The following is a 22,358-nucleotide window of genomic DNA, read 5'->3' as shown; positions in this document are numbered from 1 at the left end:
ATCGCGCACTACAGATGCGCATCTGAACAGTCAAGACATTTGAAGTCATAAAACATGTCTATGGTGTGGTAGGCTACTGAATCCGTATAAGATCAGGTAACTTTTTTTTGTTTAACTTATTTTTTTTTTAGAACCCCGGGTTTAATTCCATGCTGCATAATCAAGGTGTGAGCGCATGATTAAGCGCGTATGATATAGGCTAACCATATTCCGCGAGCGGCAGGTGATCTCTCTCTCTCTCTCTCTCTCTCTCTCTCTCTCTCTCTCTCTCTCTCTCTCTCTCTCTCTCTCTCTCTCTCTCTCTCTCTCTCTCTCTCTCTCTCTCATCTCTCTCTCTCTCTCTCTCTCTCTCTCTCTCTCTCTCTCTCTCTTTGGGCTCTCTTCCAGGTCCCGCACGCTCCAGCGCCCGGCCCGTTCACTTTTCACCCCGCCTCAGTTCGGTGGGGTGGGGTAAGGGGGGAGCCGCTTGCACCCTGGCCGAATGCCGCCTCACTGCCTCCGCTATATAAACACACATTGGAAGCTCGCTGTGCGACTCGAACTCACATTGAGAAACTGTATGTGAAGAGAGAGAGAGCTAGAGCGCAAGAGAGAGGTAGAGCGTGAAACCGCATCAGAAAAAGGGCTAGCGAGACGCACTACAGTCATCTGAAGATTTTACTGCTCATAGGCATCAAACTTCGGAGGATTATTTCTTTCATTTATTTCTGCGTCTTCCTTATGACCATTACTTGAAATTGAGTGCATTTAAAGAGATTATATCGAGTTTTCCTGTAAGATATTTTAAATATTATTCTTTTTTCAGAAAGTAACTAAAAGAGTTTGAAAATTAAAACAAAATTTCCAACTCAAGTTTGACAAGTTCACTCCAAATTTACATTTTGAAATTGTACATTTCAAATTCAGACAATATTGGACAGCGATTTGCAAAATTTAAAATGATATACAAACATTTAAGATCGATTTGTAACATCCAGCATTCTGTTAATTAAACACTTAATTGTATTCATTACAGAACTTTGTTGCGTTGCCTTTTGGTGAGAGAATCTGCTCAACAATTTTTGCCTTTGAGAATAATTGTAACAGCAAATCATATCTAACACAGCAAGTCACTCATATACTCCTGAGAACCTGAGAAGGCTTAACCACTGTAGTGCTCATCACTCCAAAGAGATATTTGAAAGCAGCCCCGGACGTTCACAGCCATGCTCTTCGAGAGTTTTGACCTGGTCTCGGCGCTGGCGACGCTGGCTGCGTGTTTAGTGTCCATGGCACTTCTTCTGGCCGTGTCCCAGCAGCTCTGGCAGCTGAGATGGACCGCAACACGGGACAAGAGCTGCAAGCTGCCCATGCCCAAGGGCTCCATGGGGTTCCCCATCATTGGAGAAACATGCCACTGGTTCTTTCAGGTAAGAGCTCCATCTCCTTGTGTCTTTCCAAGTTTCCAGTCGCCTTGCTGCCGCACGCACACCGCGGGTTCGTGCGTTCACCAGTGCATATAGTTTCCATGTAGGTAACTGGATTGTTAAAGACACATAAAGAGTAGGATAACGTCCACTAATGCTTTTCGCACGTGTGTGCTCGTGCGTAATATTGCGCGTTAAAACGAGAACAGCCTGCAGGTTAGTTAGTGTGTGCTCGTGCGTAATATTGCGCGTTAAAACGAGAACAGCCTGCAGGTTAGTTATTCCCACGTGTGCAATTTCATCCGTGCCATATTTCCATGGTGTTAATAAGCTGTCTGTTTTAGAAAGCCGTCAGTTTTTGTTTCATACAGCCAGTTCTCAATCCACGTGGAACAACCTGTTTGCAGCTGCCAAGAAAGTCGCGCTCCGTTCCAGAAATATTGTAGTCCTTGGCTTCCGATGCGCGCGAGAACACAGCTACTGAGCCCCGCTTATCAAAGCGCGCATAAACTGTCCTGGGCGCGCGGGATGAGATTGATTGCGAGGGCAGGTAGTGTCGCGTTTTCATTGAGCTTCTGTGTAATTACGCGCGCCGGTTACTCTAGAAGAGCCCGCGTGTTGTGAATGATGCCGTGCCGTTCTGTCATAATACCCAGAGAGCGCGGAGTGCGCATACAGTATGGAGGGGATCTAAAAATCAGCCCAGTGGCGATAATGTGTGTGTGTGTGTTTTAAAGTAGTTTATTAGACGACCCTAAGCTGTAAAAACAAAGAAAGTAAAAATGATGAATAAATGTCTTTCTATATTAAATCCGTGGTGCGCACTGAGATGTTTCTGGACCATTGGCTTGCAGTAGCTGGAGTGGGCTGCTTTAAACTGAGATTTGCTGAGATTCAATGAGGAGGAATGTCCTGGTCTGAGTGGTGTACAGATCAAATTCTCTGGTCAGGAATAGATTCTCCAAACTTGCTGGAAACCCAGAAGAGAATTTCCGTGCAGTTGGCAGGCTCTCTACAAAAACAAACAGGCTTGACTGCGTCTCAGAGTTATACATTTAAAATCGATAGCCAAATTGGACTGGTCCATTTGTGGCAAACTTGTGTTATTCCTTATTTCTATAGTTCAAGGCATGCAGGACTGTGAGTCTGACTTGTTGATATCTCTCTTTATTGTGTTTCTGAATGCATGCACTGCTTTTACACTGTCTGTGTATATCAAAACATCCAAGACTTTGTCGGTTAGTCCCTTCTGTGGTCCATATATCTCTCTGTCTCCTTAAGACTTCGCGAAGCAGCAGCTGAACCATAAGTGGGTCAAATCTGTGATTGACATAGATTTATGGACTCAAAGGAGTTTCGTTTTTTTGTTATGCATACTCTTGCGGCGTGTCTGCCATTATGAATTATGAAATGATTTTGTATTTTGTCTGTGTATGAATTTTTTCAGTTGACCACAAAAAATATCTGGTCAGAACTTTTTCTTTGTCCCCTTCTCAACTGTGCTCCAAGTTTTGGCTGAAATTGAGCATAAACTTAACCATGACAATGCCAGGGCCACTTTTTTGTGGGTTCATCAATTATGGTGAGTTCCGATTGAACAACAAGATATGATAACTATGAATTCCTTAATTAAATATGCATGGGTTTTCAATTGTAGCAATAACTCCTTGATATTGCACAGTTCACCCAGTGGGCAACCCTCCCTTACCCCTACCCCTACCCCACGTCTCCACCTTGACCCAAATCGCTCCAGTCTGGGTGGCAATAAAGCCGCCCACCAGGGGGTCAAAAACACACCCTCACCCTGGGACAAAGACTACATGGCTTGGGGCTCTGATCAGAATTCCAGAGAGCATGGCCTATACAGACCTGGGGGATTTAGGAACAGTCTTCCAGCATCCCCTCTCTCTCGCTTTCTGGCTCTCTCCTGGGGTTTGTCGGGATTAGCGAGCATGAAACGGGCATGACTGGCACCAGTGCGGTGTGGCCCCTTTTTCACCTCTGGAACGCACCACCAACCCCTCAAACAGCCTCTTGTCTTTAGGAACAGGGGACGGGGGGTGAAAGCGGAGGGGGCTTGGCAGCAGTAGTGGGAGGAGGAGGAAGGTAGGGGATAGAAAAGAGAAGAAAAGGGGGTCCCCGGGGTGAGCGCTCACACTGCACTGAACAACCATAATCTCTCTCCACAAAGTGTTTCCAGGTCAAAGGGGAGCCCATTCTCTCAGCTCGCCACATTTAGGTTCTTTGCGCTTAATTGTCTCGTGGGCTTTGCCGTTCGTTCGGCATTAAGCTAAATCATTTCTCTCTGGTGCCGATTGCTGATTCCAACAGTATTGCCGGAAATTCACATATCCCATATCCTTTATGCATAGTCATGTGTCTCCAAGCACACCCTCTTTGGCGGGTACACCCAAGGGTGACTGATGGCCAAATAATGGGACCTCAAGTCCTACTGCTTCTGCTCGCTCTCCCCGCCCTCTCTTTGCAGAAATGCTGTCTATACCCCAATGGAGACGGGCCAATGCACACATCCTGAGAGATTCCAACGGGCTATTTCAGTAAATGGACATATTATCTTTATTTACGCTGTGACTGTGGGTCAACGCACGGAGAACTCCCCCCGCGCAGTTACCTGCCGCTCTGAACCAATAAACACAGCAGCTCCCAGACTAAGCCATGCAGACATATACATACACACACACACACACACACACACACACACATGCATATATACAGAAGGATCTGAGGACAAGGGTCAGAATAATGAATGATAGAAATAAAGAGCACGGAGCAAAACGATGTGCCAAGCAAAACTTGCCGTACACTTTTCGAATCCCCCTGCTCCATCTATCTTTCTTTTCTTCTCGTCTTTCTTTATGGCGGTCGTACGCTGAAGAAACACATCGGGGGGATTCAAACTGCGTATGAAATTGCACCCCCCCAGTCCCTCGCGTAGCACCCCCTGTGTTTAGGTCAACCGTCGCTGATCTGAATAAATATAATTAAAAGGGTTTTTTGTGATTTTAATAAAGGGGTCATTTGTATAACATTTCCACTGGCACACAAAGGCTACATTTATGTAGAAGGAGGCTCGACTGGTGTCCAATTTACACAGAAATTTGTATTTTTAGTCCTGCGCACTCTGTGTGGAATGGGCCAGTGGAAAAAAGCGGTCCTCTTTATTGCGCCCCCTTGTAAAATATCTGATAAATTTCTTTTCAAAATAAAAGAAACTATTGAACGTGGCGAGTTAACCCGTTCACCGCCAGAGGCATAGAACAGGCATGTTTTGTGTGAGGTCAAAGATCACATAACTGAACACACGTAAACACATCTGATTTGTTCAAATGTTTTGAAATACAAGCATCTGTTATTTGTTCTATTGTCTATTTCATTCAGATTCTAAGGCTTTAAATACATTATAAGGATAAAAACTATGCGGCTGCATGAGCTTCTGACACAGATGTTCTCCTCCCAAGAGCCCATTATCGTCTTCAAGTGACGTTTAACATGTGTTTCGCGGTCCAAATGACTGTGGAAAGCTTTTGGGTCTTATCGCCGAAGATCATCTAACCTCAACCTCTAACGGAGTTCTTGAACCCAATCTGACTTGGCTCAAAACAAACAGGCTTTAATTTGAGTGACAGCCGATTTCACTTGGTTTGTATGAAAACGAGCTCGGAGCAACAAAGTGACTGTAACCGTGCATGCGTGCAGAAGTGGACGGACGCACCGAGCACATTCGTGCGTTTGACAGCAACGTGCAAGCAAGCTGCAGATTATTACCTCATTGCTTTTCCAGGGTGTGTGGAGATTTTGTGCGTCAGTGACCCTTTTGGGTTTTTTGTTTTATTTTCGTTCTCTGCACGTCTGAGCTTCTGTGGCCTTGTGAAATGAGGGAGGACATTTCTCACCTTCTAGCCAAATGACATCTGCGCGGCCAAGCCCAGCGCGTTTGTCTCCACATTTTGCCTCACGACCTGTTCTGCTATTTCCAGCCCGCCCAGTCACTTTTCTATAAAGTAGACTGCGACCATTAAACCATTCTAATCACATTTTCTTACGCTCACCTCACTGTCAATCACTTCCAAGTAAGAAAACCATGACCTTTTCCCACCTTCGTTCTGTCTTTTGTACTTTTCACTTGTACTACACAGGTCAGGACTGGATCCTTTCTGGCTGCCCTTCTGTGTACACTTGTTTAAGAGGGAACCGTTGGCCCCTACATGTGTAAATACACACATGTAGATGTGAGAAATGTACATGTATATGTGTTTTTGGTGATGTAGTGTGTGACCATACATTGCACAGTTTCACTACTCCTGGAGAGGTGGAAAAAAGGCCCTGGCCTTGTAGGGATGACAGCATGTGGTGTTTAAAATGAATGTTCTTGTTCCTAGAATGATCAAACACACCAAGTTCACACAGGTTACACATGCCGTCAAAATAGAAATCGTCTGAAGGGGAAATATGACAGAACAAAGACCATAAACAAACATAATATAATACAAATTACAAGTTCACTTGTGCATAAATGTGTTTATACACAGAAATCAACAGAGAGAGAAAGAGAGAGAGAGAGAGAGAGAGAGAGTTAGCCAGTGCCCTTATGTTGGGCATGTGTGAAAGACGGCCTTGTCCTGGGTCTGTCAGGTTGAAAACGGCTTCTTTCTCTTTCTCATACTGAATGGTCCCACTGCTGAGAGGTGAGCACACACATACATACACACAATCATCCATCATCACACACACTCAGTTCTCACCATGTGGTGAAAGATACTGCATTTATTTTCCCCCCTCTTCCCCTGCATTGCTTTTGGATGTGTGTGTGTGCATGTGGTTGTTCATGTCAGCATTACCTCTTGCCCTCACACTCACCTGATATGTGAAATCCTCAGTGTCTTTAAGTATAGCCTGGCTGTGAGCTGGCCAGCGACTATTTCTCTCACCCCACACACTGTTCATGCAGCGGCTGTGCCCCCTGTCTAACACCTGGCGAGGTCCCGGGATGCCATGTGTCTGTTTGGCCATGGTCAGAGTTTCTTTGGGGGAAACTCCGGTCATACTGTTTTAGAAAAACAACCTAAAACCGTTTCTTACTGTCTAAAACTTGTTTTTCCGATTGTTACGATTGGTCGGTTATGACTCTAGAATCTGGAATTCTTTCACCTCTTACTGATGAGGAACCAAAAAAGGCTTTGTATAAGATATAATCCCGCCAAAACTATAAAACCCAAAACAGTCATTTGCTGGAAAAATTGTGAAAACTGAGAAAGAGAAGTGTGAAAGTGTGAAATATGGTTTAAGTTGTCCACTACTGCAGAATTTACAGCCATATTTTCTCCCACATGTTCAGCCAGGTCTGGTTCAACTTTGGCAGTTGAACAAGGGAGACTTAATCCCCTTTTGTCTGACCTTGTCTAACCTCAGTGTGCATATATCTTGTTAGTTTGATTTTATAATCTCACTATTTAATTAACCGATAATTTGTTATAGGATTTTAGCGGGGGATGTGCGGATCATAAGACATTAGCAGTCACGACAGCCAGTCATGAGCTAAGGTTGTCATTTAAGGCCTCTGACAATATGGAGGTGTTAGCTGAGTAAGTCAGCCAAGGTCAAAGGTGAGCAGAGAGCATAAGAGCATGAGTAAGATCAAGCAAGTAAAGTGAAAACGGAGAACTCAAGCGTCCGCTGTCAGATGCTAGGATGACATCTGACAGACGTTTTGTGCGTTATTAGACGTTTGGAAAAAATAATTTGAATGCAATGCATTTCAGATGATGCACATAAATGTAGGCTCTTTATTATTTGCCTGCAAATGTTATAAAATAGTTCCAAAGACAAAAAAGGCCAAGACATCATTCATGAACTAATCTGTTTATTTGTTTATATATATATAGAAGTGAGAAACCCAGCCTCAGACCACAAATAAACAAAAAGGGGTGGAATGCTTATTTGCCCATCTCAAAAGAGATTGGTTACTGACTGATGGCACACAGGAAGTATGTTGGGAAGTGCTTGCCCTCAGAGTTCAACCAGCAATATGCACAGGGCTTGTCCCTTAAATTTGAGACCAGGAAATGGTGGGAAAGTGAGTGTGACATGAGCTTCTCTGTCCATACATATATTCTGAAGAGGGTATAAAACCTCCCGGAAATATGCAGTTTGTATTTCACCATCTTTGCCTATGGGTTCTCAGTTCTGAACATAAGTAATATTATCATCTGAATGTTAAATGTCATAAAAGCCCTCCATATGGAAATCTGTCAATGGTAAAAAAAAAAAAAAAAACCCCATCAGAATACACACAGCTACTTTTGAATGGCCATTAATGTAGAAAGCAGAAAGATGCCTTTTGCTTGCAAAATGGTGTAGTTACGACATCTACCAGCAGAGGCTAACTGGATTCTTGCATTAACTCTAATCTTTTTTCCTCTGTGATAGCTACTGGAATGAATTTACTTGTTGTTTAACCCCATGTCAGTTGTTTTAGTGTTTTTGGTTTGAATACCCTTGTTAGCTATTCGTTTCATAGTTGGACTGAACAGGCATTAACACACAGAAGCATGCATAGCATGCTGAGGTGGTGTATCAGACTAGTTTCTCTCAGCCAAACAGGAAAAAAACCCTTGCATGCTGCTAAATTTATCCATGAAAATAAGAGTGCGAGTGTTGGAGTGTGCTTGATGAAAATGGTCACAAAATTTGGTAAGGGGAGGGGGAAGGGTGGCAAGGGGAGCAAACAGCTCTACTGCCACTTCCTGCCATGGGGTCAGTATGTGTGTGTGAGGCTGAGAGGTTACAGGCCGTCTTTATGTGCTCAGTAGAAGTCTTGAGGGCTAGAGACAATTACTGTGTGTGTTATAACTTATATGGAGCAACTCACTCCAAAGCTGTAAGAGTTTGTATCATGTTTGTAACTGAACTGAAGATGAATGTGCATAATGACTATAGATTAGTTTTACTTTAGTATTGTGTAAAATAATGCATTTCATTATATACATACAGCATCAATGTTGCAACGTTGTAACATTTCAGTCAGGCGGATGTTATGGTTACACTTGGGCATGAGATGCCATTCAGGTTCATGTCTCCTGCCCTGAGAAAGCCTGAAGTGTTTTGCTGTAACACTTAAACGTCCCATTCAGATGTGTGGGGGAATCACTCTGCTTGTTCTTAAACTGTAGAGGTTAATGGATCAAAGGTGAAAGTTTGCAGTATATGTACTGGATTCCTTGATGATTAGCACATTCAGACATGGCAACATCTCAGAGCTAATGGCTGCGCTCATATACTCATTAGATCACTTTTCTCTGATCCTGAAGGCTAAGCCTGAGCCCTTTCTTAGCTAAAGCTAACCCAACTGTATAAAGAATGCTGTGAACGGGACCCATATGCCCTTACAATACAAAAACAAACAAGAGGGCTAATCCCACAAGGCTAACACCCTTCATTCCAAATACCTATTAGCCCTAACACCTCATTAAATCTGTAATATTCAGACGGAATCCCCTTAGCCTGCAGTGTTGTGTTCAATTTTAAGAGTTATTACTAGGCTAAAGGTTAATCATTCAATTGGATTCATAGAGGTAAAAATGCTTTTCAGTTTGTGATAGAAAACGGACAGCTGTGTTTGGCAGAAAAAGTGCAGTGACAATGTTTTGGGTATGCTGGTGACACCATCTTTTTCATTATTTTTTAACAAAAAAAAAATCATAATATTAACAATATTGTCCAGTACTGAACAGTATTGTCTTAAAATGAATTAAAAGGTAATTTATACTCTTGATATCTGTCTGCTCCACTGTTCATTGCCTATGAATATGTGCAGCTAATGTCTTTTCTTCTTTTTCCATCTGCTTCTCTTTTTCAGGGTGCAGGTTTCCATGCATCAAGGAGGCAGAAGTATGGGAACGTATTCAAGACCCACCTGCTCGGGCGGCCGCTGATCCGGGTGACGGGGGCAGAGAACGTGCGTAAGGTTCTGATGGGAGAGCACAGCCTGGTCACTGTGGACTGGCCTCAAAGCACCAGCACTCTACTGGGTCCCAACAGTCTGGCCAACTCTATAGGAGACATCCACCGCAAAAGGAGAAAGGTCCATATTCAGCTGCTTACTACTCAAATGTAGTTTTATTATGTGTGGGAACCATCCTTATCTCATAATGGATGGTTTTTGTGTGCTCCATTTCCCTGCCTTGCCAATGGAAATGTTTTGAATTAGTGAAAGGACAAAACAGAGAGTAAGAACGAGAGATGGACTGAAAGAAACTAGATAGAACGTCAAATAGAAATCTCTGCCAAAAGTCTACCATCCATAGGTCCAGATTTGGAGACAGATACCCACAATGCCTTGCCCCTCTGTTACGCATAACAGTCTGCTCACAATGACCACATGGAGGATTACGCTCATAACTAGCTTCTCCTCAAACCCAACCCATTGTTCTGGGACAAAATGGCTTTTTTGTAGACCCAGGTCCTCTTCAGTCACTTGGAGGCTTGAGTTTCACCCCACACACCTGTTCCATTGAAGGGTCAGCGGGGTGTAATCAGTCTGGTTAATCCTCCAGGTCCAGGGCCTCATGCAAACTCCCTAATGACTGCTAATTAGTCAGCCTGCTTCAGACGGACAAAGACCGCCTTATGGACCCCCTCCAACCAGGTTCCAATGTCCCGCTTTGCACACTAATGTCATAAGTGTATTTTCATTTGTTTTCCAACCTCTCTGGAGATTCTGGAGTCTATATTTTTGACTGGATGGGTACTTTCATCAACAAGCCATGTTCTGTCCCAAAGTCCTCTGGGACGTCCCGTTCTAGTATTCACTGTAAAACGCCTCTTTGAAGAGAAAGATACTGAGTGCAAGCATAGGATCCAAATGGCTCAAAGAGCTCCGGATGTAGCTAGTGATATAATTTCCTAGAATATGACACCTTATATTTGACGTTAAACAGGCTTTGTGTCACTAACAAGATGCAGAACAGTTGACGGAGTAATATTAGATACTACCAAATCAGACAGAGCAGAAGACCTATCAAGCAGTGAATTTGGTAAGGGATTGAATTTATTAGGTTGGCCAGTAGAGGGCACAGGATCTTAATTCTGCACTCACCTGCTTACACAAAGTGCTCTCCCTGTGAATGAGAGATTTTGTTTTAGTCAGCGGGGCAGAGAGAGAGAGAGAGAAAAGAGAGAGAGATTGGAAAAGTAGAGAGAAGTGTAAAGAAAGTGAATGGTTTGGGGGAGAGAATAAAGAGGTCTTTACATTCTGGTCAAAGCAGCAGCTTTGAGCAGTTTCATATAATTTAAGACATATGGAAATTATTAGGGTGGGGGAGTTTTAAAAGGCTGTGTGTGTATGTGTGTGGAAAGTGCAGTACAAGAAGTCACGTTTTGTAATGAAGACAGGCGGCTGTTTTTTTTCCAGTAGTGTTCTAAATCCTGTATAATGGGGACTGGCATTAGTGGAGCTTGACTGACGTCTGTCTACTACGCAAAGAATCGCAATAGGAAAATAGTAACCTTCAAAAAATCCCTAACCAATAAGCAGTATAAATATGGTGTAGTATTTCTATATTAGTGTATGGGTAGTAGCTAAGAGAGATGTGTGAGGCAAACATGCTTGTAGCCACTATGTAGTCGCTATGACGTACCAGAAGAGATGTTAGTAATGTATAGTGGCATGGACAGATCACTGGAGGTTTTATATAAAGGGGGAAGGACCAAGTGTAAATAGGTGAAATAGGATTTTAATAACTAAATGATACATAGCAAGTTAATTGTTAGAGTTAGAGATGAATAAGTGTGTCTGAGAAGAACAGCACAGAAAGGAGACATGGAGAAATGGACCTTGGCAAGAGAAAGTCAGACGTGAGGAGAGACAGGAGGAGGACACACAAGTCTCCGCCCCCTTCCCTTTACTACTGGAAAAAAGCGGGGCGGAGACGAGGAATTTGGAATGAGATGGCATATAAAAAGTGCTATTGTTAGTCGTGGAACATGGATGTTATTTCACTAAACAAACCAGCACAACTGAGGCACATTAGAAATGCGCTGCCGCAGCCAGGAAAATCTTACCTTCGCCTTTCACCCTCACTGCTGATGCAGAGGGAAACTCTCTCAGATATTCTGAGAGAGAGGTGGAGGTAGGTGAGTGGCAGTTAAGAGTATGAGAAGGTCAAAAATAGTGAGGACTTCAGGATTAATGAGAATGTTTCATGCTTCATACTATTAGACAAATAAGCTTGGCCTTTAAGTCTCGACTGTGGCTTCAGGATAATATTTTCTTGACATTTCTTGCCTGTAGAGCACAGATGTGCTGTTTTGTGACAGGTGATGTGATTCATGGACCAGCTGCATTATGGGAGGTGTAGTTCAACAATGTAGGTTCGTAAGCCTGAGTCAAAAGCAAATGTTTAGAGCTAGTGTCACATATCTGGACAGGATCATAAACCTGCATGTTTTTGGAAGCAGATTGCTTCCATTGCTCCCTTGGGCCAATTAGATCATTGTCTAAGTATCTTTGGTAAAATCCATCCTTCTTATGATCAGATCCAGATCAGATCTAAAACGGGACTTATATACCTATAATGTTATAAAAACAACAACTGATTGCAAAACTATTTATCATGTCATATTTGTTCTCTATCACATTTGGCAAAACAGCAGACTGACCTCACTTTCAATTGTGTTTCTCAGATCTTTGCTAAAGTCTTCAGCCATGAGGCTCTGGAGAGCTACTTGCCCAAGATCCAGCTGGTCATACAGGAAAACCTGCGGGTGTGGAGCTCCAATCCTGAGCCCATCAACGTGTACCGTGAGTCCCAGCGGCTCTCCTTCCACATGGCGGTGCGTGTGCTCCTGGGCTTCCGAGTCGCTGAAGAGGAGATGCGCTGTCTTTTCCACACTTTCCAGGATTTTGTGGAGAATGTTTTTAGCCTTCCCATCGACTTGCCGTTTAGTGGTTATAGGAAGGTAAATGGTCAATATGTATTGTCTAAGTCACTTGAAAATTGAGGAATGGATTAGATTGTCTCTGTGTATTAGGCACACAGCGATAGATCAGTACTAATACACTTCAACTAATGAACTTGTTTTGTGTGTGTTTCCAGGGTATTCGTGCAAGAGACTCACTCCAGAAAAGCATAGAAAAAGCCATCAGAGAGAAACCACTCCACGCACAGGGGAAAGATTACACCGATGCTCTTGATGTGCTTCTAGAAAGCGCCAAAGAGAACAACACAGAGCTTACGATGCAGGAGCTGAAGGTGAGCGAAGCACCATTAGCTATGTTTCCATCCACCTAGTTTTATGTGCGTTTTGGGAAAAGGAAAGATGAGCATAAATTCTAAAAATACGCTTAAAAAACGTATTGGCTCATTTGAGGCAGATACATTTTTTTAATCCGATAAGAAGACATGCACATAAACTACAATGGAAACACATTTACCAAATAAATCCCTCGATGCGCAACAAAAAAAACTCATGTGAATGTTTTGGATCAATTCACTCAGCCGAAGCGTCTCACATGATCACATTCCCAAACTCCAGGCAACCATACGCAAGCCAACATGGTGGTGTTTCGTCTGCACACTTTTAGATGAAGGAAAAAACAGCCACAGTGGCTTCCTCGATTGCAGTCATTTTTTGCAGCAATTTCCGCAAAGTGACGATTTTGCTCTCTTGAACACATGGGATGGAAACGCTGCTGTATTCGCAAACGTTTTATGCAATATTCCAAAGTTAAATCTACAACTTTGGATAGAAAAATAGCTACCGAAACACTTCAGCTTTTTCCCCAAAACATAATTTTAGGGCCTCATATGCACACTTTCCTTTGAGAAGGCTGTTTCAAACTGTAATCAACAAAATTACTACAAATCAGAAAATTTAAAACAAGCAGTGAAAACAACTCATCAATTCTCATCAATAATCAATTACTGTGAAACGAGAGAAATGTTGATTATAAATGTTCAGCATTATGATACTGCAACCTCAGATTGTTGATGTTTTTTGTCATTAGCTTAGCAGCATACTAATGTCAAATTCCATTAGAGTCAAATTTGAGCTCCTCTTGTACACTTTGCCTACTGAACGCTATTTGTGTGAGCGACTGTTAAAATGGTTGTAGTGCAATGGTTGTAGGGTGTTACAAATCAGTCACTAAAGAGTTTCAGAATGCTTTCTCAGAAGGTAGCAGCCTAGGTAGGCACTAGAAAGCAAGGCAAGTCACTAGATACTGAAAAAGAGTAGCTGCCTAGTCTGCATTATAGTGGACTTCTTTGACACAATGTCCTGTCCTTCTAAAACAGAGATATTATATCACCAAACAGAGACGCATTTCATGACAATTTGAGTTTTCATGTCTATTTAATGCTATAGATTACATATCCATAATACTGTTAATGGATTTCACCACACAGTATTTTTCTACTGATCATTTTCTTTGCACCAGATGATTTTGTTTTCAGTGTGAGGTCAACTTGTGATTACTTGATTACATAGTAAAGCAAAAAAGGAAGTCAACACTTTGATTTTGAGAGGCCAACAGTGACTCTCTGACAGCACACTTTACCCACTGACTGCTCTCTGTATTTTTCGTCTCTCTCTCCTGCTCAGTTCTCTTGTGTCATTCCCAAACCAGGACGAGAGACATTTAATGACACAGTTAATAGTCAATAAATGCTTCCCTGTAGGCTATTGTTGCCTGGTTATTCCACTCTGCTCAGAGTTTTTAGCGTTTTTCTTTTCTAAGGTACATGTGTAGTCTCCTCAGACAGTGGCGGCAGGAGTGGCTCCCAGGCCTGTCAACACCAACTCACTGGCAAGCAGTTAAAAAAGGGAGGGAGAGAGAGAAAAAGAAACCTGTGTAAGATGGCTGCCAAACCTCAAAGAAAAAAGAAGAGCGAAGGAAAGAAAAGAAATAAAGAAGCTCCATCCTAAGAATTCAGAAAAGTCAGACTGCGGTGAAGTAGCTGCATGACTAGAGACAATATTATATATACTGTATATATATATATAGTAACACTTTAGATTAAGGAACACGCATTCACTATTAACTAGGAGTTTTCCCTCAATAAACTCCTAATTAGTGCTTATTGTAGTTTCTGCAAAATTTTACAACAGGAATCAAACACAAATCATCAGTAACAGATGTCAATGTGCCAGAGGAGTCAAATATCTTCTAATAATGTCCAAATATCAGTGTCATTGAGTTGAGTTACATCAACTTCCCTCTTTCTTCCTCAGGAGTCCACAATTGAACTGATCTTCGCTGCTTTTGCCACAACAGCCAGCGCCAGCACGTCTCTGATCATGCAACTGTTGAAACACCCTCCGGTGCTGGAGAAGCTGCGCGAGGAGCTGCGGAGTTGCGGCCTGCTGCATGATGGTTGTCTGTGCCAGGGTGAACTGCGCTTGGACAGCATCGTTAGCCTCAAGTACCTGGACTGCGTGATCAAAGAGGTCCTGCGTCTCTTTGCCCCCGTGTCCGGAGGTTATCGCATTGCAACGCAGACCTTTGAGCTGGATGTGAGTTGTTGTGGATTTGCAGCTACTTTTACCCCCCCAAAAAAATTCTCTCATCATTTATCCATATGTCTTTCCAAACATGTATGACTTTCTTCAGTGGGAAACACAAAAAAAAATCTTTTGAAAAATGTCTCAGTGGTTTGGGAACATACAATGAAAGTCCAGTGTTGTTTGGATCACAGCGTTCTTTAAAATATCAGAGAAGTCGTCATACAGGTTTAGAACGACATGAGGATGAGTAATTGATGTCAGAATTTACTTTTTTGGGTGAACAATGCTTTTAAAATGTTGTATTGTTGTTTATCTAATCAATGCTCTATTTTTATCATTCTAACCATTGTTATTTTAGTATTATTTTTAAACTATTATAGTATTTATTAGTGCTGTCAAATTGATTAATTTCAAGTAATTGCATCAAAAAAGTTTGTGAATATATATATACAGTATATTAGTGCTGTCAAATGATTAATCACGTTTACATAATATGTGTGTACTGTGTATAATTATGTATATATATATATATATACAGTGTATATATATATATATATATATATATAAAAATACAATTTTTTTTTCTTAAATATATACATTCATTTGTGTGTATGTATATATACATAATAATTATACACAGAAGTTTGACAATACTAATATGTGTGTAATATATATATATATATATATATGTATATATATATATAAAAAATTCAATAGTTGTAGTTTTAGTTAACAATAACAACACTGCTTATAACCTACGTTTTGTCTGTCTCTCAGGGTGTACAGGTACCTAAAGGTTGGAGTGTCATGTACAGCATCCGCGACACCCACGACACCTCAGCTGTGTTCAAGGACGTGGAGGCCTTCGACCCAGACCGGTTCAGCCCAGAGCGTAGTGAGGATCGCGAGGGCCGCTTCCACTACCTGCCCTTTGGTGGCGGCGTTCGCTCCTGCCTCGGCAAGCAGCTGGCCACTCTTTTCCTCAAACTCCTGGCCGTGGAGCTGGCTGGAGGCAGTCGCTTCGAGCTGGCCACGCGGACATTCCCACGCTTGATTTCGGTCCCCGTGGTACACCCCACCGATGGCCTTCGTGTAAAATTCTTCGGCCTCGACTCCAACCAGAACCAGATCATGGCCAAGCCGAATGACATGCTGGATGCCACCGTGTGACAGACTGAGGAGAAGCAACAGACTTCATATTTTAAGCTGTCACCTGAAGTTCTGTAAAAGACTCTCATTTGCCAAAAATGTATAGTCTATCATTTGTAAAGAAGTATATCATAAATATATAAATTTAACTGAACGTATTGCTACATCAGGAGAGCACAAGAGGAAGGTTTCAGAAAAGAAGACAGCTCCGGAGGGTTAAAGGAACAGTCATATAAGCCGATGTAGATTTCACAGGGTATGGCCAGTTCTGCTTTAACCAGCGCAGGACGGCTCTGGAGGAATCAGTCTTGAAATCGTTTGAAATGAGTAGTTTTGTGTGAGTGTCTGGATGGTGAGTTCATTTATATGTATATACAGTATGTGTGTGTGTGTGTGTGTAAATACACGGTATGTTTTCTCGTGCAAATGTGTGCGTGTCCCTGTTTGCGTGCGTGGACAGGTTGTTATTCAGCTAAGGTATTAGCAGTTAGCGTAGGCAGTGTAAACTAGAATGAATGGGAGGACTGTGTAATTTACTCAGGTGTGTTAGCAGTACAGAAGGAGCTTTCAGACTAACCCAGTACTTGTTATACATGCTCTGTACATAAGAGACAATTCATAATATTCTTTTTAAGAGAGCGTGAAAAGGAGGCGAGAGACGAAGAGAGATATATAACTAGACAGAGACTATGAGAGAAAATGAACCTGTGCAGGCTCTCAAAACAAGCTATAGAGGGAATGAGGGACTCATTCCTGCTGCAAATTTTATATCTGAAGACATTTATGAAAAAAAGCAAAGATTAAAAAGTCTGTCGTAAACTGTCGTATATGCTGCTTTGGGAGTCGCTTTTTATTTATATGATGGAGCAGAGTGCCAACTGACCTCTGCTGCTCCACATCAATATATGAGGAAATTATACTGAACATACAGTAGATTATGGTGGAACGGAGTGGACAATCATCAGTCATTCACTCCATAAACCTCTTTCTTGAGACGCCTCTGAAGGGACTTTAAAGGAGTTTGAGTGAGAGGCAATAGGACTCTGGTTGAAACGAGCGACCCAGTGCGGGTTCTTCTTTCACTTCCTCTACAGGCCATGAAAAGGACTTTTCTTTGAGAAAATATGCCACTGATCTTTTTTTTAAACGAACTAATGAATGGATGAATAAAATAACGTCTGCTGCTTTCAGTGTACCATTTTCTAACAGAGAGTAGATCGCTACCTTCAAGCTACAGTTTTGCTATTTCTAAGCAAATGTTGTGAGTGCAAGAGGAATTTCACCTATTAGAAAGCCATGGGTAAAGCATATTTGCATTGTCTAATATCCTAATATTCTTGCTATTAATATTATTATTGTAATAAATCTTATTTTAAGTGCTATTTTTGTTATATTTCAGAATAGAGTTCTAGTATAAGTAAAGTCTGTTGGTAAATACTGTTCTATTTAGAATGATATGGATTTCAGTTAAACTATATTGTACACTGTGTTTAAATGTTAATATGGTTTTATGTTATTGTAATAATTATAATTTTTGGTTATCATTATTATCATTGCATTTAGTTAATATTAATAAACAGAAGCACTTGCGAGGTATGTTTATTTTGAGTGCCATTTTACTACATGTTCTGATTGTTGAGTTTGTCTGTACATATATTTTATTCCTTTTTACAAATCCACATTTCACTTAGTTCAAATATGAATGTTTTCCCCTTCTTTTTTGTTACAGTGATTCTTAAATGTACTTGGTAATTTTATAAACAATTGTAATAAACTATAATGTGAAAATCAATCATTCAGTCCTATGATCTCGCTTCATTCTGCTTAACAACATTAACAACTTCCTTTGCCACTTAGTCTCAAGGGTATCTGGATGTGTTTTGAACATGATTTCTAAAATGATGGCCAAATATTTTAATTGTTAACCACATGCAAGTCTGTTTTACATCACCTAGGAACCACAGTATACCCCTTTGATGTTTGCAGTCATATTCTGTGAAGGAAAAAGAAAGCTGATCTCTTTGATGTTCTCCCTTTTTTTTGATGTGTTGATTCTTGATGCTCAGACCTTTGTGTTTGTATATATACACGGTAAATATACGATGAAGTAACAAAACTATACACTGAAAAGTGACCACATACATCCTCAAGTTTCCACCAATACTTACAGTAGTGATATGGAGACACACATGCACACTGCAGACAATTCAACAAACAACAGCTTTATTCAATAGACGCCAGATGTGTTGACCAGCATACACATCAAAGAGCTGCCTTAGCACACAAACAACCATCCTCACCATGCATGTTCTCCTTTTTTGCTTTGGAGTTTTGCTTATTCATTTATGGCTTTATTTTTCAAAAATGCTGTTTAGTTATAAAAATCATCCAAGTATGCCATAACAGCATTCTGGAAGTTGTTATTAGAAAGGGTGCACGGAAGGGTAATGCCTTAATTTCAATATGTCTTCCATATGGACAATCACAGATTTTCTTTGAATAGAGCTTAATGAATTTTTAATGACAATGATCCATGTTTTAAGTGAAAGCAGGACCACAAGAAAGCTTATCTATGCCATCACTATCTGGTTTCTCATTAGAGATCACTAATGGGGTCACTTCCTTTAACCTTTGTCTGATAACTTAATCAATACTGGAATTCAGATCAATGTTGATGATGATATTTACCCCATGACATGTAAAAAGCAAAAAGGTCAGAGTTCCATCCATCCATCCATCCATCCATCCATCCATCCATCCATCCATCCATCCATCCATCCATCCATCCATCCATCCATCCATCCATCCATCCATCCATCCATCCATCCATCATCTTCCGCTTATCCGGGGCCGGGTCGCGGGGGCAACAGTCTAAGCAGAGATGCCCAGACTTCCCTCTCCCTAGCCACTTCCTCCAGCTCTTCCGGGGGAACCTTGAGGCATTCCCAGGCCAGCCGGGAGACATAATCCCTCCAGCGTGTCCTAGGTCTTCCCCGGGGCTTCCTCCCGGTGGGATGTGCCTGGAACACCTCCCTGGGAAGGCGTCCAGGAGGCTTCCAAAATAAATGCCCGAGCCACCTCAGCTGGCTCCTCTCGAAGTGTAGGAGCAACGGCTCTACTCTGAGCTCCTCCCAAGTGACCAAGCTTCTCACCCTATCTCTAAGGGAGCGCCCAGCCACCCTACGGAGAAAGCTCATTTTGGCCGCCTGTATCCGGGATCTTGTCCTTTCGCAACCCACAGCTCATGACCATAGGTGAGAGTAGGAACGTAGATCGACCGGTAAATCGAGAGCTTTGCCTTACAGCTCAGCTCCTTCTTTACCACAACAGACCGGTGCATCGACTGCATTACTGCAGAAGCTGCACTGATCCGTCTGTCAATCTCCCGTTCCATCCTTCCCTCACTTGTGAACAAGACCCCAAGATACCCTAACTCCTCCACCTGAGGCAGGAACTCTCCACCAACCTGAAGTGGGCAATCCACCCTTTTCCGACTGAGAACCATGGCCTAGGACTTGGAGGTGCTGATTCTCATCCCAGCCGCTTCACACTTGGCTGCAAACCGCCCCAGTGCACGCTGAAGGTCCTGGTCTGACGAGGCCAACACGACAACATCATCCGCAAAAAGCAGCGACAAAATCGTATGGTCCCCAAACCGGACACTCTCCGGCCCTTGGCTGAGCCTAGAAATTCTGTCCGTAAAAATTATGAACAGAACCGGTGACAAAGGGCAGCCCTGCCGGAGTCCAACATGCACCGGGAACAGGTCTGACTTACTGCTGGCAATGCGAACCAAGCTCTTGCTCCGGTCGTACAGGGACCGAACAGCCCTAAGCAGGGGGCCGCCGACCCCATACTCCCAGAGCACCCTCCACAGGATGCCACGAGGAACACAGTCGAATGCCTTCTCCAAATCCACAAAACACATGTGAACTGGTTCGGCAAACTCCCATGAACCCTCCAGCACCCTGGAAAGGGTATAGAGCTGGTTCAGTGTTCCACGACCGGGACGAAAACCACACTGTTCCTCCTGAATCCGAGGTTCCACTATCGGCCGAATTCTCCTCTCCAGTTCCCTGGCATAGACTTTCCCGGGGAGGCTGAGAAGTGTGATCCCCCTATAGTTGGAACACACTCTTCGGTCCCCCTTCTTGAAAAGAAGCCACCACCCCTGTCTGCCAGTCCAGAGGTACTGTCCCCAACCGCCATGTGATGTTGCAGAGGCGTGTCAGCCAAGACAGCCCCACAACATCCAGAGACTTGAGGTACTCAGGGCGGATCTCATCCACCCCCGGTGCCTTGCCACCGAGGAGCTTTGTTAACCACCTCGATGACTTCAGCCCGGGGGATGGAAGAGTCCACCCCCAAGTCCTCAGCCACTGCTTCCTCAAGGGCTGCTACCACGAGCCAGCCAGGCCCGATAGGACTCCTTCTTCAGCTTGACGGCATCCCTTACTTCCGGTTTTGCCACCTTGACAGGCACCGGAGACCTTACGGCCACAGCTCTGAGCGGCCGCATTGACATTGGAGGTGGAGAACATGGTCCACTCGGACTCAATATCTCCAGACTCCCTCGGGATCCGGTCGAAGCTCTGCCGGAGGTGGGAGTTGAAGATCTCTCTGACAGGGGGCTAGGCCAAACGTTCCCAACAGACCCTCACAGTACGTTTGGGTCTGCCGAGTCTGTCCAGCTTCCTCCCTCGCCATCGGATTCAACTCACCACCAGGTGGTGATCAGTTGACAGCTCCGCCCCTCTCTTCACCCGAGTGTCCAAGACATATGGCCGAAGGTCTGATGACACGACCACAAAGTCGATCATCGACCTCCGGTCTAGGGTGTCCTGGTGCCACGTGCACTGATGGACACCCTTATGCTTGAACATGGTGTTCGTTATGGACAAACCGTGGCTAGCACAGAAATCCAATAACAGAACACCGCTCGGGTTCAGATCAGGGGGGCCGTTCCTCCCAATCACGCCCCTCCAGGTGTCACTGTCACTGCCCACAAGGGGGTTGAAGTCCCCCTGTAGAACGACGGAGTCTCCAGTCGGAACACTTTCCAGCACCCCTCCCACAGACTCCAAGAGGGCCGGGTACTCCGCACTGCCGTTCGGCCCGTAGGCACACACGACAGTGAGAGACCTATCCCTGACTCGAAGGCGCAGGGAAGCGACTCTCTCATTCACCGGGGTGAACTCCAACACATGGCGGCTGAGCTGGGGGGGCTATAAGCAAACCCACTCCAGCTCTCCGCCTCTCACCATGGGCAACTCCAGAGTGGTAGAGAGTCCAGCCTCTCTCAAGAAGTGTGGTTCCAGAGCCCAAGCTGTGCGTGGAGGTGAGCCCGACTATCTCTAGTGGTACCTCTCGACCTCCCGCACAAGCTCCGGCTCCTTCACCGCTAACGAGGTGACATTCCACGTCCCTAAAGCCAGATTCCGTGTCCAGAGATCGGGTCGTCGGGGGCCTCGCCTTCGACTGTCGCCCGATCCACTATGCACCGGCCCCTTATGCTCCCTCCTGCAGGTGGTGAGCCCACAGGAGGGCGGCCCCATGTCACTCCTTCGGGCTGAGCCATGGGAGGATGCCCGGCCACCAGGCACTCGCATACGAGCCCCAACTCCGGGCCTGGCTCCAGGGTGGGGCCCCGGCTGCGCCATGCCGGGCGACATCTCGGTCCTTGATGTAATTGTAGTCATAAAGGGTTTGTGAACTGTTCTTAGTCTGGCCCGTCACCAAGGACCTGTTTGCTTTGGGAGACCCTACCAGGGCCATATAGCCCCAGACAACATAGCTCCCAGGATCATTCGGGCACTCAAACCTCTCCACCACGATAAGGTGACAGTTCAAGGAGAGGGGTCAGAGTTTCATATGACATTAATAGATAATTTTTATTCATGCAAATATTCTGAGCATGCTTACCCCTAAAGCAATTTATTGTAGTTTGAGCCAAATAGTCCTGGTGGCCATTGACCATTCACCTACTGTAGACAGGTGTTGTGTGATGTGATCTTTGAAGGGACCATATGCTTTTCTCACATCTTAATATTTATTTCCCCACCATTCCCCTTTCTACAGATATCGATGTGACTAAAGGCACCCACACACTACAAGATACAAGATAATGATTCTCCCCTTTCGACAATCCTAAATTCCTGATTATCTTGATGGTTCTACATATTATTTTAGCACACATCACACCACAGGAGAATATGATAAGTGTGACTGAATCTACTCGGAAGAACGTCAGGTTCGCACCAATCTCAAATCGTAAATATC

General features: G+C 43.7%; 1 protein-coding gene across 1 annotated transcript; it reads left to right on the top strand.

Moving 5' to 3' along the window:
• The first annotated feature begins 533 nt into the window (after positions 1-533).
• Positions 534-17,873, top strand: cyp26b1 (cytochrome P450, family 26, subfamily b, polypeptide 1). The gene is made up of 7 exons (XM_079811165.1): positions 534-773; positions 1,016-1,409; positions 9,283-9,507; positions 12,108-12,383; positions 12,521-12,676; positions 14,658-14,939; positions 15,708-17,873. The coding sequence occupies exons 2-7, from the start codon at positions 1,206-1,208 to the stop codon at positions 16,098-16,100; spliced, it is 1,536 nt and encodes a 511-aa protein (XP_079667291.1). The 5' UTR covers positions 534-773; positions 1,016-1,205; the 3' UTR covers positions 16,101-17,873.
• The last annotated feature ends 4,485 nt before the right edge of the window (positions 17,874-22,358 follow it).

Source organism: Gobio gobio (assembly GCF_949357685.1).
Source record: "Gobio gobio genome assembly, chromosome: 2".
NCBI lineage: Eukaryota > Metazoa > Chordata > Actinopteri > Cypriniformes > Gobionidae > Gobio > Gobio gobio.
The sequence above is the reverse complement of the archived record's forward strand: the minus strand, read 5'-3'. Positions and strand labels throughout refer to the sequence as shown.